This window comes from Papio anubis, chromosome 5, assembly GCF_008728515.1.
Source record: "Papio anubis isolate 15944 chromosome 5, Panubis1.0, whole genome shotgun sequence".
Classification (NCBI taxonomy): Eukaryota; Metazoa; Chordata; class Mammalia; order Primates; family Cercopithecidae; genus Papio; species Papio anubis.
Genome location: NC_044980.1, coordinates 125,635,286 through 125,651,295, shown reverse-complemented (window position 1 = coordinate 125,651,295; position 16,010 = coordinate 125,635,286). Strand labels below are relative to the sequence as shown.

At 38.8% G+C, this 16,010-nt stretch overlaps 2 protein-coding genes across 5 annotated transcripts in view; one reads left to right on the top strand and one right to left on the bottom strand.

Annotated features, from left to right (window-relative positions):
• AFF4 (AF4/FMR2 family member 4) overlaps positions 1-13,240 on the top strand; it is an 88,786-nt gene extending 75,546 nt beyond the window's left edge. For 2 of the 4 annotated variants that reach the window (XM_009209059.3, XM_009209061.4), the window contains 7 exons: positions 440-503; positions 620-756; positions 1,010-1,081; positions 2,192-2,285; positions 3,480-3,523; positions 5,095-5,315; positions 7,455-13,240. In XM_009209059.3, the coding sequence (XP_009207323.1) occupies positions 440-503; positions 620-756; positions 1,010-1,081; positions 2,192-2,285; positions 3,480-3,523; positions 5,095-5,315; positions 7,455-7,582 (760 nt within the window). In that variant the 3' untranslated portion in view covers positions 7,583-13,240. The remainder of the gene's footprint in view (positions 1-439; positions 504-619; positions 757-1,009; positions 1,082-2,191; positions 2,286-3,479; positions 3,524-5,094; positions 5,316-7,454) is intronic. The other 2 variants (XM_021939168.1, NM_001168765.1) reach the window with 2 other exon arrangements.
• Positions 13,241-14,178: 938 nt separating this feature from the next.
• On the bottom strand, positions 14,179-14,920 carry LEAP2 (liver enriched antimicrobial peptide 2). Its single transcript, NM_001168764.1, has 3 exons — positions 14,864-14,920; positions 14,532-14,671; positions 14,179-14,215 (listed from the first exon to the last, which is right to left on the bottom strand). Exons 1-3 carry the CDS (start codon positions 14,918-14,920, stop codon positions 14,179-14,181), a joined length of 234 nt encoding a protein of 77 aa, NP_001162235.1.
• Between the last annotated feature and the right edge of the window lie 1,090 nt (positions 14,921-16,010).

Sequence of the window (16,010 nt, the reverse complement as noted above, 5' to 3'; positions counted from 1 at the left end):
ACTCCATGACTCCCATGGGGGATGTGAATGATCTGCCTTCCAGTAGAAGAATCTTACTACTGCTGATATCACTGTTAAAATGGAGGGTTTCTTAGATGAGGAAGAGCAATATTGTTTTTTCCTCTATTTTAATAAAAAGGTTATTTCTCCTACTCTCATTTTATTTATGCTTAATCTCTCAGTCAACTTGAGTAACTTAGTATTTGATACTAGGGAGCTTGATTTCTATTTTCCTAATTAGATTTGCCATGAGTTGGTCAAAACAACTTATGCTTTTAACCTGATACAAACATTTGTCAGAAAATATTGAAACAAATACTTAGTAATAGCTCATTTTCTTTGTTTGAGGACATAAAAACTGAGGGATACTAGATACTGAAATGAACTCGTATTATGAAAATATTTACTATTCTATTTATGATGAAAATTTACCTTGCAGAAATTATTCAGCAGACCATTATTTACAAGAAGCAAAAAAGCTAAAGCACAATGCAGATGCATTGGTATGTAAATATTCTCCTTACACTTATATATTTAATCAAATTAACTTAAGTAATCTTTTGATGTTTGTAGCCATAGTAGATCACTACTCATTACTTGCATTCTCTCCTTTCTTCAGTCTGATAGGTTTGAGAAAGCTGTATACTATCTTGATGCTGTGGTATCTTTCATTGAATGTGGGAATGCATTAGAGAAAAATGCTCAGGAATCCAAATCCCCATTCCCTATGTATTCAGAGACAGTGGATCTCATCAAGTAAGTGGAAAAACTTGGCAGATCATTGGCAATAACATTATTTCTCTGGTCCATCTAGGAAGGGGCTGATATATAGTAAACGGAAGAGGGTGTATAATCCTTTAATGTCCTTAGATAAAGGAGAAGTAGATACTTCAATGAGTATTTTTGCTTTTATTTAGGTTTGAAATTCTAATGTTTTAAGGACAAGTGAAATCATAAGATCAAGGTGAAGTATTCTGTTTGTCATTTGTTTGTTATTGTAACTCAACAGATACACTATGAAGCTAAAGAATTACTTGGCACCAGATGCTACAGCTGCAGATAAACGACTCACAGTACTTTGGTGAGTTTTCTGTGTTCTAGCCTCTGCTGGATGACAGGAAGTTCTATAATAAATAGTGCTGTGTGTGCTCTTCTGAATGTTTTCCTTGAATCAGCCTTCCATAATCGTGTCTTAAATCTGTTCTTGACGGGTCAAGCAGGAAGTAACTCAGAATTCCTACTGAAAAGTTTGAGTTGTCAGTCGCTGATCCATTTCCTTCTTGATGAAAGCCTTGGCTTTGTGGGACTGATGGTAGAAACGTCCATGGTCTTGAATAATCACTTTTCCACACTCTTCTTTTGGTACCCTCTCTCTCCATTCACCCATGCTTTTCCTTAGGGAGCAAGCATCTAGTTTGCTCAGAATAAAGGATGTGACTTGTTTGCTTCATCCCAGTGAGATATTATCAGTTCGATTGTTATAGGTCTTTACCTGGCACTGTATTTAACACTGGGAATGCAGCTAAGAAGAAAACTAACACAGCCCTGTTCATCATGGAGTATAGTCTAGTGTGAGAAGACAGAAATCAAACAAATCATCATACAGGTCCATATGAATTAAGTGTTTTGAAAGAAAAGTATATGTAACTGTAACAGTAGAGGGTAGGGAGACCTACTCTATTTAGAGGGAACAACATGTACAAGGGCTGGATGGTGGAAAGGAATGGGAAACTTTCAAGGAACTAAAAGAAGACCAGCGAGAATTGGGTGTGACTGGAGAGATAGGCAGGGATGATCCTGCAGGGTCTTTGTAAGCTATGTTTTGGTTTGTAATATTTGTAGTTGAGTTTCTTAGTTTTTGTTTTTTAATTTTAGATTATTTACACTTTGGTTTGGAAATTCTACCCCTTCGTAATTTTTAAAACTTCATGACACATTGGTGTCCTATGGATAAGGTTTGGATTTTGGAATGTCAGCAAATAATGAGAGGCTAGTCCTAGGCTTCTTAGCCATCTTCCCCTCTGTAGGACATGTACCACAATAAGAACACATCTGTTGGTTTTGCCTAAGGGTTAATGTTGTGGCCTATGCCATGGTCACATGAGCCAGTCTCCTGCACAATGCAAAGACTGTGCAGATCTGGCCACAGTTTGCTGTCCTGGTAAATAAGCTGCCCTTTTCCATTGGCTAGCCTGCGATGCGAGTCTTTGCTGTACCTGAGGCTTTTCAAACTGAAGAAAGAAAATGCTTTGAAGTACTCAAAGACACTGACAGAGCACCTGAAGGTAAGCATACAGAAGCACAAGGTCTGTTTCCTAGGAGACAAAATTTGCAGTCTCCCATCCCCACCCCAGAACTGCCCTCATGTTTATGCAAACACACCAGGGGAGGAGCTACTGTTTGGGACCTTTCAAATAAGTTGGAGGTTTCTTCAAGTTTTTTAATGTACGTGTATCTGATGGTAGAACTCTGGTAGCCATGTGCAGTGGCTGTATTTACTTTTTAAATGATAATTTGTTTTCGGCCAGGTGAGGTGGCTCACACCTGTAATCCCAGCACTTTGGGAGGCCGAGGCAGGTAGATCACGAGGTCAAGAGATCAAGACCATCCTGGCCAACATGGTGAAACCCCATCTCTACTAAATATATAAAAATTAGCCGGGCGTGGTGCCACACACCTGTAGTCCCAGCTACTTGGGAGGCTGAGGCAGGAGAACTGCTTGAACCCCGGAGGCGGAGGCGGCAGTGAGCCGAGATCAGGCCACTGCACTCCAGCCTGGTGACAGAGAGATACTCTGTCTCAAAAAAAAAAAAACTTTTGTTTTCATGCCATCCTTTTCCGACTACTATCTTAGTTGCCTAAAAGGTTTTCCTGTGTTTCTTCAGGCCAGCACCACATAAATCCTGCTAAAATCTGCCTCTGATTCTGACTTGGAACCCTTCGGTAGTTGCCTGCTAGGTCAAGTTTAAACTCCTTACCCTGGCCCCAAGGGCTCTCTCTCTTGTTCCTTGTCTAAACCTCTGCTTTAGGCAAACTGCATGGGGCCACATACATTGTCTTTTCTGCAGCCTTTGTGCGTAGTATGATTCATCTCTCCCCTCTCTCCACCCACCCACCCACCCCCTTTTTTAAGAGAGAGTTTAAAAAAAAAAAAACGATCATGGCTCACTGCAGCTACTCTCAGGTAGCTGGGAGTAGCTGGGACTTATCCCCCTTCCCTTTATCCACGTGTTACTCATTCTTTCCTTGCCTTTTCTGTGAAGTCTTCCAGAACACCCCAGCTCTCACCTAATAATTTCTTTCTGTTGTACTTTTACACACACACACACACGCACACACACACACACACACGTTTTGGTGTCTTAAATATTTAAAGCTGCTTGCGATCAGCTCTGACCCAGTGCTTTTAAATATATTTAGAACTTTATAAAGTAGTGGTGGTTTTTGTTGTTGTTAAGTACATTTTATTTTTTCCACAGAATTCTTATAATAATTCTCAAGCACCATCGCCTGGCTTGGGAAGGTAGGTAAAATTTTATTATGTAAAATATTATTTGTGACAATAAAAGTGAAATGAGTATGGTCCAATTTCCAAAAATGGAAAGATGACTACTTTTTAAATAAGTAAAACAGTCTCTGATAAAATATTTTTAGAAGTTATAATTTTTTCTCCATTTTTTATGAATTGAAAATATAAGTGAACATAATCATAAAGATTATAGATATGAGACATTTTACCTGTTAAGAAATCTGAGTTTTTACTAGCACTCAACCCTTTTCACAGTTTGATTTCCATAGTTACTTGGACTTATCACAGCAGGCTTATCTTTAGTCAAATCTTGACACTGCCAGAATTTAGTAACAGTGACATGATTGTGATTTCTCCTCCATCTCCATGTCACTCTCATCCCACTGATCTCCCAAAGGATGAAAAACACCATGGAACCTTTTTAATTTTATCTGTTCAGTTATTATGTTTATAAGAATTGATGTTCTTTGTCCTGCATGTATTTTTTTACATAAGTTTATAATGTTAAAAGTGCAGATAAAAATACAAACAAGCTGGGCGTGGTGGCTCACGCCTGTAATCCCAGCACTTTGAGAGGCCGAGGTGGGCAGATCACAAGGTCAGGAGTTAAAGACCAGCCTGGCCAACATGGTGAAACCCCATCTGTACTAAAAAATACAAAAATTAGCCGGGTGTGGTGTTGTGCACACCTGTAATCCTAGCTACTCCGGAGGCTGAGGCAGGTGAATCATTGGAACCAGGGAGGTGGAGGTTGCACTAAGTCGAGATCGTGCCACTGCACTCCAGCTTGGGTGACAGAGCAAGAGTGTCTCCCCCCCCAAAAAAAAAAAAAAAATATATATATATATATATATGCACACACACATATACACATACACACACACAAACACACAAATTTATTTTTCTTCCAACTTTTGATTTTTCCTTTCTTTTAGTGTGTGATCACAGTCTTGAACATTTCACAAATTTTAGAACTCCTGAAATGAACCTGCCAGATTTCAACATACATGTTTTCTAAGACATGTTTAATTGGCAGGAAGCTTGGGGTGATTACAGTTGCTTGAGAGAGCTGTACCTCTGTCAGCTCTGAGTAATTTGGTTAAACTAGGAAAGTGTCAGAAATTATGGAGTTCAATAAAAGATGTTCCCATCTTCTACCACAGTTTTTTAGGTTAAATGTGAATTCCACCAAACTTTCTACAAAACAGTATGAAAAATATGTAATTATATGCCTGAATAGATGGAAAGTGTTGAGCAGAGAGTGAGGGGATCTGGCTTTTAAGTCTTTGAACTGTCACTAACAAGGTGCATGACTTCTTCAGTTATTGTCCATCTCTTGTTTTGTTGTCATTCATTAAAACAAAGGGTATAGATTCTAAGATAATAAGGTTATGAATTACAAGATTATAGTACTTATTTAGAAGAAATTGTAGTTGTCTGCAAACCCATCTAGTTTAAGAGAATCTTTACATTTTAAATGCTTTCATGAAGAAAGAGCTAGTAGTACTTGATTTTATAATGCTCACCATGTCCATATGAACAAGCTTCCTATTTCTGTTGTGTAGCAAAGCTGTGGGGATGCCTTCCCCTGTTTCTCCAAAGCTGTCACCAGGTAATTCAGGAAATTATTCATCTGGGGCCAGTAGTGCTTCTGCAAGTGGCTCTTCAGTGACCATTCCACAGAAGATCCACCAGATGGCAGCCAGCTATGTTCAGGTCACGTCCAACTTCCTCTATGCCACCGAAATTTGGGACCAAGCTGAACAGCTTTCCAAAGAGCAAAAAGGTAGGTAGGTTTCTGGATAAACTTCAAGGGATGGAATTGTTAGAAGGAACTTTTATAATTTAGTTAAGTAAGTATTTAGTCTATATTTAGTTTTATTATTTACTTTAGAGTTAATGATAATCTTTGTTAATAGTCTTCATTGCTTAGCAGTTACACTAAATGAAACTGAATTTGGTCAAAAGATACCTCTCGTGATTCTGGTGACAAAACTAAACTGAAAATAGTTATTGGTCTAAGATGAATGTGCCTCTATTCTGGCACATTAAATGTAGCTCATACCATAAAAGTAATAAAATATATGTTCTACCCTAGGATGATTAATAGTGAATTTGGCAATAGGCATAGGATTACATCCAAACATCTGTACATCTGAGAAGGTTAATGTATAAGAAAGCATGTTCATACTGGATTTTTAGGTGTATTGGAAGAAACCTATGAAATAAAGGAGACTAGGAAATGAATAGAATTTTTTTTTTTTTTTTTTTAATGAGATGGAGTTTCACTCTTGTTGCCCAGGCTGGAGAGCAGTGGCACAATCTCGACTCAGTGCCACCTTCTGGTTTCAAGCAATTCTCCTGCCTTAGCCTCTTGAGTAGCTGGGATTACAGGTGCCCACCACCACGCCCAGCTAACTTTTGTATTTTTAGTAGAGATGGGGTTTCACCATGTGGACCAGGCTGGTCTCGAACGGCTGACCTCGTGATCTGCCCACCTTGGCCTTCCAAAGTGCTGGGATTACAGGTGTGAGCCACTGCATCCGGCCAGAATTCTTAACATTCTTTAAAATTAGGTTGTTTGAGGCTTTGCCCCTTAAAAGTTTATTATTTCCCAAACCAAAGACATTGAGAATTATAAAGTATTTGAAGACCTTAGTGGAAAGTACTGTATAACCACCATTTTATTTAGTAGATGTTATTAGCAAATATGTGCATGCAGCTTCTCTTCGTTTGCAGAGAAACACTACATTAGCCAATCAAGTGTCATTTTGTCACAGAGTATATTTAAATACAGTATGAACAGGTAATCAGATGAAAATGAAAGATTCCTATCCCTAAAGAGAGGTTATGGTGAGAGAAAGGTAAAAGTGGAATCCCAACTTTTTTTTTTTTTTTTTTTTGAGACAGGGTTTTACTGTCACCCAGGCTGTGGCATAGTCACAGCTCACTGCAGCCTCTACCTCTTGGGCTCAGGTGATCCTCCTGCCTCAGCCTCCTGAGTAGCTGGGACTACAGATGCGTGCCACCACACCCAGCTAATTTTTCTACTTTTTGTAGAGATAAGGTCTTATTACGTTGCTCAGGCTAGGAATCCCAACATTCAACATAAAGCTGTATTTATAAAAACATAATTTGTGGCTGGGCATGGTGGCTCACACCTTGTAATCCCAGCACTTTGGGAAGCCAAGGCGAGTGGATCACCAAAGGTCAGGAGTTCGAGACCAGCCTGGCCAACATGGTGAAACCCCGTCTCTACTTTAAAAAAAAAACCACACACACACAAAAAGAAAACCTTTTTTGTATTTTGTATTTGGCAGAGGCGGGAGAATCGCTTGAACCCAGGAGACTGGGGTTGCAGTGAGCCAAGATCACACCACTGCACTCCAGCCTGGGCGACAGGGAGACTCTGTCTAAAAATAAATGAAAATAAAAACATGAGATTTAGTTATCACTTGGTTCATGGCATATGATTGTAGCTGAAAGTTTGATATAATCTTAAGTATCTAACCTCACAGAGGCTGTTACAGGAAACCCGCAAAAAACATCCTCCTTTTTGTATCACTTGCTTCTTATACAAAAGCACAAAATGTTTTGAGTAATCAGTAGCACATTATGGCACTAAGTCTTCATTTTAATAATATTTACTACATAATAGCAATTTATCATTTCCATTCATGGAATCCTGCTTACACATAACACTTAATTTCTGACCATACATTCTGTTTAAAATGTTGCATGACTTAGGGAACAAATATAACTTGAGAGACTGTGGAATGATTTGCTCTAAAACATAGACAGTAAGCATTTTAGTGTAGGAGGAGGTATTTTTTTGAGTTTATGAATGCTGTTTTATAATCTCATAATTTTAAAGCAGTGATTCAAAAGAGTATATATCATTTAATGAATATTTTTGGTTTTCTAGAATTCTTTGCTGAACTGGATAAAGTAATGGGCCCTCTCATCTTTAATGCAAGCATCATGACAGATCTAGTTCGTTATACCCGGCAGGGACTGCACTGGCTTCGCCAGGATGCCAAGTTGGTATCTTGAACTGAACACATTCTCGTTGCCTCTGATTTTCTCCACAACACTGTGTCACATCACGAAGGAAAACTGCCATAACGTACCACCTAGTCGACACTAAGAATGAGGAATAGTTTTCTCCTCGTTGGTTCATGTGTTGTTGTTTTTGATAACCCAAAGCCATCATGTCAGTTGGCCCCTTTAATATTTCCAATGTGAACAGTTATTTAAATGCTTTTAATTCTGCAGCATATTGATAAGATGGTTTCCATGAGCTATGATAAGATTGAAATTCCAGTTGCAATTCATAACTAATGAATTGAAATTTTATTTATTTTAATTTTTTTAAGTTCCCAGATTGGGGCTAGTTTAAGACTTAGTTATTTCTGCCTATAAATTTACTCTGTTGAATATTTAGCATAAATTTAATGTAGACATTTTTATTTATATACTTCGGGAGCTTTATTACCTAATATCTTTTTGTGGTAGCTGTTCTAAGAGTAAGAATTGGTTCATCTAAAATAAGGACATATTCTTTCTACACCTACTACCTGATCTGATATTTGAAATCTTAACTCCAATTTTATTATTGTGGAATTTACAGTTAGTATTAAGGATATTCTTCTACACATGAAAAAATCACTTAAATATGAGAAAATGGCATTCTACATCTATGTACTATGAAATGTGTCTGATTTGGTATGCATTATTTCAAAAACTGTGAATGTGTGTTAATAACACTACAGCAATCACACGGTGACTATAATTTGCATTTAATGCATTACAAAAGATGGAGGGCAAACTTTCTAGAAGAAGCATTTTGTGTTGAAGGGTTTCATAAAAGGACAATCCTGAACGTTACGGATTTTATTAAAACCATATGTTATTTTTTGTTGCTAATCGTTTGACACTTAATCGAAACAGAATAAGTTACTGTGGAAAAAAGGATGATCCAACTCCTGAGGATTGCTGCCTATGTGTCTTTAATTGATTATCTTTGACGGTTACAGTTATTTTTCAGATTTTTTCCCCCTCATACTGGATTGTGATGCTCTGATATGAGCATGCAGTGACTGATACAGAAACAGGCTGGAGCTTTGGTGTGTGCTTTTGCTATACAACTTACAGTTCTAATGCCTGATGTAGAGATGATGAATTTCTCCTTTTTAAACCTATGTTGTGTTTACTGCTTTTGTATTATGAAGGCCCTCTTCAATGATGTGTGTTTCTGATGGAATCAGAAAATTTCACACTAGAAAAGTTTACCTAACTTGATTCAGTGTGAGCTCTCGGGACAGGGAGGGGAGCCAAGGGTAGAGCTTAAGAAGCTGGCTCTGTAAGAGTTGTATATCAAAGTACCTTTTGCTGCAAGGTGCATATAGAAGTCTAAGGTAAGAAATGTACCCTCTATACTTTATTTTTCATGCCCCTATCATGTTTGGTGTGCCTTAAATCTTACCTTTAAATGAAGACTCTATGGATTGTTTACAATTGAAGTTTTACACTAGGACCAGATCGTCCATACATGATTGGTCTTCTACAATAATAATGTTAAATTCTCTTTCATTTTAAATCTTTCTTTAGGGTCATATAAAGATTAGTTCTTTCAGAAAAGCTATTGCTTTGGTACATGACTTAGTCTAACCAATTGGGTAATGCTGCTTTGAAAAATAGTTTGTCCCTCTCCCCATTCCAGAAATGAATCCATCCAGTCAGAAAAAAAGATTATACTACTATTTGTAGATGATTGCTAAGGCTTGAAATAGGAAAGGGGAACGAAGGCATAGAAAAGTTTCAAGTCCAGTAGTGCAGTGAATCCTTTGTGTTTGAGTCTTTTTTACACTTATTTCTGAAGTTAGTGAACTTTCATTGTCCTTGTGGCCTCATATTTATAGAGCTTCTTAACTGTTTTGTACTTCAGATTGTTTTTAGATATCATTGAAGATTGAGATGTACAAATTATGTTGAATTTAACCAGTTTCCCTTGGAGAAATTGCCTCTGATATCTTTCTAACTTAATCTTAGTGTGTTCTAGGAACAGTTTTCCATAAGAGGACAACTTCTCAATGATCATGATAGTTATTTAGTAAGAAATAATGGTTATTAATCAAGTACATGTATGTCTTGTCATTCTCTGATTTCTCTGACTCAGATTCCTTAATTTGCAGTGATGTCTTAGAAATGGAAAGAATATCCTCTGGGCTTTCAGACTTTCAGCAACAACAGCCAATGGGATACCTCTACGTTCTAGTGTGTTCTAGTCTCTTGTATGTCCTGAAAGGCAGCAGGAGCATTTCTGGGGTCACACTGATATTTTGTTAAAGCAGAGTTTCCTGCATGGTTTATGGTGCTGCTCTAATATTTTCTCTTTAAAACTGTGTCAATTTTTGGAGAATGAATTTTTCAACCTTTTCATTGTGGAGGGTTTTTCCTACAAGGTAGTAATGGGCAGTGGATCAAAATCCTATCGTAAATGATTGAATTTTCAATGTCATAGTGTATGGAAATACTACTCCCTTTCCTTCACATCTGTCTTCTTAGATGTTCTGTCTTTGTCATCGTCTGCTCCAGCACATACTTTGGACTCCTTTACAGGTGACCTTCCTCCCTCCCTCCTCAGTAGGTGTCCTCAGTGTTTTCTAACCATTTAAAACTGAATTTGACAAGTGGCTAAAAACTTAGTCTGAGACTTGTACTGAATATATGGTTAATTATAGAAACAACAATTTTAACAGTTACTCTGTTGACTGCTCTTTATGACTATACTTGTATGCCAGGAGGCAGCAGCCTATACACCATTAGACTCTTTACAAGCAACCAATGAACCAATTGCAGTGGATGCAGTCGTCACAGTAGTCTTGCCTGTGCTGGACTGGGCTGGGCTGTGGGGAGCATTCCCCTTCAGGGGAGTTTCCACAGTTCAGCCCAGGCTCCAGTCTGGCTAGAGAGCATCCAGCCCATTCCTTGCCTCAGTGCTACCTTTTTCTGAGCAAGTAGCCAAGAAGTGACTTTATACGCAGTGAGTAATTCAGATAAACTTAACAGCTATAGCTGCCGAAGAGTGGAGAATGTTGACCACCATTGATTTAATTCTCTAGCGTAAAAGCAATGGAGAGCAGTGTGTGTGTGAGCCCACAGTCACCTGTGTTTCTGGGAGCTCTCACAGTAGCGGATTCATAGGCACTTGGGCTGTACTTTGAATGACACACTTGTGGCTTTATTAGATTCACTAGTTTTTTAAAAATTGTTGTTTGTTTCTTTTCATTAAAGGTTTAATCAGACAGATCAGACAGCATCATTTTGTATTTAATGACAGAAACGTTGGTACATTTTTTCATGAATGAACTTGCATTCTGAAGCAAGAGCCTACAAAAGGCACCTGTTATAAATGAAAGTTCTGGCTCTGGAGGCCAGTACTCTGTGGAGTGTCAGAGCAGCCAGTGATTGTTCCAGTCAGTGATGCCTAGTTATATAGAGGAGGGGTACACTGTGCACTCTTCTAGGTGTAAGGGTATGCAACTTTGGATCTTAAAATTATGTACACATACACACTTTATATATATGTATGTATGTATGAAAACATGAAATTAGTTTGTCAAAAATGTGTGTGTTTAGTATTTTAGCTTAGTGCAACTATTTCCACATTATTTATTAAATTGATCTAAGACACTTTCTTGTTGACACCTTGAATATTAATGTTCAAGGGTGCAATGTGTATTCCTTTAGATTGTTAAAGCTTAATTACTATGATTTGTAGTAAATTAACTTTTAAAATGTATTTGAGCCCTTCTGTAGTGTCGTAGGGCTCTTACAGGGTGGGAAAGATTTTAATTTTCCAGTTGCTAATTGAACAGTATGGCCTCATTATATACTTTGATTTATAGGAGTTTGTGTCTGGGTCCCAAGAACATCTACTGGGGGTGACTGTTAGGCAGCTTGTGATGATGTTTTTTAAAAAACCTAAGTAACTTGGGGAGCCAGAGCATTTCAAACCCATATAGACAACTATCATACCTGTATATCCCCTAATACATGGAACATAAATTTCATTTCAGCTTTATGCATTAATGTATTGAAGAGGCAGGCTTTTTTCCAGTAATAATACTGCACATCTAAGGTTGCTATTCAGTAAAATTAATAGAAGAGATAATTATTGAATGCCTTGGAATATGTAGCGATAAGAGGCCAAATTTTTCATGTTTGTGAGCACGTCTTTCAGATACTCACCAATGGAGAAATTCACTTTAGACCTCTAGACCCCAAAACCAAGTTAGCAAGTGACAAAAAGTAAATTATTAATAGTTTGTAAAGTGGATGCTGGTCTCATAAAGCTCCTATTCACATGAACCCGATGGTTAATTAGAACTTGCTGTCTCCAGAAAAGGGAATGGAAAGAATAACTATGTATCTTCTTTTCATGTAATTTGGTCACAGAATAAGGTATTCAAGTTAAGTCTAATCCAAGTCTTAGAGATCTTTAAGTATCCTAAAATAGCAGCCCTAAGTAGTCATCATGTAAAGAAGTTGACTTTCAGGAATGTCAGCATTGACCTCCTCCTTGCCGCTATTACTCAGCTAACCATAACTTGCCATTCTTAAAAATAAAAAAGCTCCCACCCAGAAATTCTAGTAATACTCAGTTTTGACCTCTTAACTGCTTCCACGTGGGATTTCTTTTCAGCTTTTAACCATTGGAATTTTCTACCTGGTATGTTCCTCTCTGGAAAATATCAATTTGGAAATGCTGCCTTTCAAATCAATGCCATGATTTTCCATATTGTTGAGTTTGTTGTTGCTGTTCCAGAAGTGTCCCCATTTTACAACTTTATGCACACACCTGGCAAATCATTAACATGAGCATTCAACAGTGGTGGGGTGGGGGGTGGGGGGCTCACCAACAGAACTGGCCAGCTGACATTGCCTGAAAAGGCACCCTTTGAGGGCCAGTTGTGGGGTTGGTAAGCACAGTTATGAAAATTTCTATCTAGCCTCCGTTTTGAATGGTTTTAAGAAATTTTGTATATGGAGGATGGAAATGCTTATATATTTATTGAAAATCCTTTTATTTGAAATTAAAATTATTTGGTAAATAATTGTTTGATATTTGGGGAGGGTTTTGGAGGGGAGGTAATGTCACTGATAAATTAAAAGCCTGTTGATTTTGCAGAAAGGTACTGTTAGTGACTGATAGGATGCCTTTGTTTTGTACATGAACCAAATCTTTGTTTTACGTTTCTTTTATCCAAAATATTTAGGCATCTGACATTTTCAACCAGAATTTCAATTACATACTGTGATTTTTATTTGTTGCAATACATTAAAATTTCAGAGGTACTTTGGGGCTCAAAAGCTAGGATTTCTAAGTCAGTATGTGCATTTCACATGATAAAGCTGTTAATGGTGAGCAAAGTATTATATACTAACTAGATTTTTCCACATCTGTATAGTATATTATATGTATTTTGTGGTATTGAAAGTATAGAAAGTTTAGAGTGTCAAACATGCGTTTAATGTGTATTTTTAAACAAATTTATGGCAATTAAAATATTTGGAGACAAGGGTATCACATTTCAATTTGTAAAGATCTTTTTAACTTTACTGTGTCATTAAGATGCTTTGTACAATGCCAAACCATAGCTGGAGAAACTAAGTTTAATAAATATCAAATAGATTTTCTGTATTAAAGTTAATGAACACTGTGCTCTTTATATTTCTTCAACTGAGCCCTTTTCATGCAATTCCTGTTTTGTGTCTTAAGGTCCATTACTACTCTTTAAAAGTCTGTTCCCACCAGCTGAGGTTTCATTTTCTGATTACAGAAATTCTGAACTTGCTGGCCATGGGTCCTTGTGCATATGTCAAAATTCACCTTGTCCCAACATAAATCTCTTTTGGTGCTTTTGGTGGCTTGGGCTTTTATTGCTTTATTAAACTAGATCTTTCTTTCTGTTCTACCTTATGTTCAGGCAGTCATAGACAAACCTGGGTGCTTCATTAGATGGCAAGTGCCAAGCTTGACCATTTTTTTTTTTTTTTTTTTTTGAGACAGAGTCTCTCTCTTTCTCACCCAGGCTGGAGTGCAGTGGCATGATCTCGGCTCACTGCAGCCTCCGCCTCCCAGGTTCAAGTGATTCTCCTGCCTCAGCCTCCCAAGCTTGACCACCTTTGACACCTCCCTGAAGAGTTATGGAATGAAGGGATCCACAACATAAGAACTTGCTGAAGTTGATTACAGAGCTGTTGATTATGTAGCTCTCACCACACTTTCCAGATTGAGAAGTTAACACATTATTGGGCAATGCTGTTTTTTTCTTTAGTATACAAAGTGAATCCTTCTTTCCCTCAAAAGCTTGAATTCCAAACTGCTAAAATTTCAATTTGAGACATTTAATAGTATCCATAGAAAAATAAACTCTAAATTGACAAGTTTAGTTATACTTATCCATATATCAACATTCTAAGAAGAAATGGAGACCAATTTAAAGCATACATCTGCCTTTAAATATTAAAAATACAAGATTGCTTCACTTGTGTGTCTCCAGCCAAAATGCAGCTAATCAATATTCCATAGAACGGAGCATTGTCAGAGGTGACTGCTGTCCTTTCTTCCCTTGGTATGTACATCATTCCTGGGCCACACTTAAGGAACAGCGTCTTTTTCTAGGGGAAAAGAAAGGGTAGTTTAAGACTGGGTCTAGGAATGACCAGGGCCACCTATGCTGCATTTCCTTCCTCTTCACTTGATCTATCCAGTTCAGGAAAGACGGAAGAATGGAAAGGCACCACTCTTTCATGGTACCCACATGGAGCTGTTCTTGGCTCCTAACGCCTAATGGATTTTCCATGGAGCTCCCAGTCTCAGCCTAGAACTCCTCCATCCCAGCTTTATTCTTAGGTTCATGTGTCCCCTCGTCACTCCTCTGCCCAGCTTTCCAGGGCTCTCTGGCCCAACCCTACTCCCAGGTTCGTGGAGTACCTGCATAGCCTTGTGATACACTCAGAATCATCCCGGCAGGAGGCTCCAATGGGCCTGAGGGAAACCCCTCTCCAAAATGGGGTCATTCTCCGTGGCCTTCTCTTTGCTGAACTCACTTCTGTTATTGGGGAGCCATCTATCTGTAGGGCAAAGACATTCAGATATGGAAGTGTTGACACCCTGCTGCACACCTTGGAAGAATGATCATTCCCCAGATGCTGTAGACTCAGAACAGAAGAACCATTCCTCAGGACTGAGTCTAGCTTTCAAGTTCCACCACCACTATCATCTCCACACTCCACACATATACATATGTATCCTTCCCTCCGTACCTGGCCCAACAGCAAGAGGAAGATCATGAGGACTGCACAAAGTTTGAGGTGCCACATCTTGACAGAGGGAGGATGTTGGAGCCTGAAAGCCAGGGACAGTTCCTACTTCCTTTTATAGACTGACATCGACTCTTGCATTGTTACCAGGTGAGATGGGGGCAAAGTTTGTATTTGTAATCAGAATCAATTTAATAAGTTAATATCTACCAGAGGAATGTGCTCAAGGGCCGCCTTTCAGGCACGTTGTATTTACTGATGACCCTCATCTGGACTTTGAGTGATTGTGTTGCTGGCATGGACCCTTTTGCCCATTTTACCAAAAGTCAGCACTGCCCTTCCTTCCCTTTAAAAGCCACGTGAAACCATTGAGGGAGGTCAAGCAACTAGCCACATTGCTATTCCAAAATAGCTCAGTGAGATCACTCCCATAGAATTCCAATAATGAAGTCTTCAGAAATAATGTTGACCCTGTTGGGCCTTGTCTAGGAAAGAAGCACTGATCTATTGTGTACAGGCAATTGGATAAGGCCCTTATCTCCTTTCTGTGGACGGATGCTTCAGCAAGGTCTACAGTTCCCCAGATCCTCCACTTGCTTAGATGGACTATCACCCTAATCTGCACCAGTTCATCTCACTAGTAAAATGAAGACCCAGCTGTGGAAAGTTCAAAGTCTGGCCACCTGCCCTCTCAGGGGAATGGCTGGATGTGAGACTTACTTGGACCACAGGTGATGAATAATTGTAGGTTTCTTTTTGTCTTTAAGCACATGCAGATGAGGAGGTAACAAGATCTCCTAAATTAGAGGGAGAGCTTGTGTAGTGACTGTATTAAGCGCCTTGAATTATGGGCTTTCTTCCCAGTAGTTGAGTGGGGCCTTTCCTTCCGGCAGATTCAGGGCAGCAGGCATAGGGATGAGATATCTCCAAAGCCCAAAGCATCCATCAGTTTAAGTAGGAACTGCTGCAGATTTTTTTTTTTTTTTTTTTTTTTTTTGAGACGGAGTCTCGCGCTGTGTCACCCAGGCTGGAGTGCAGTGGCGCGATCTCGGCTCACTGCAAGCTCCGCCTCCCAGGTTCACGCCATTCTCCTGCCTCAGCCTCCGAGTAGCTGGGACTACAGGCGCCCGCCACCACGCCCGGCTAGTTT

Excerpts from the sequence above, each read along its gene's own strand:
- LEAP2 (NM_001168764.1), bottom strand. The coding sequence starts at position 14,920 with ATGTGGCACCTCAAACTTTGTGCAGTCCTCATGATCTTCCTCTTGCTG. Across the intron at positions 14,672-14,863 it reads TCCTCTTGCTGTTGGGCCAG|ATAGATGGCTCCCCAATAAC; the intron begins GTACGGAGGGAA and ends TTTGCCCTACAG. Across the intron at positions 14,216-14,531 it reads TGTATCACAAGGCTATGCAG|AAAAAGACGCTGTTCCTTAA; the intron begins GTACTCCACGAA and ends CTTTTCCCCTAG.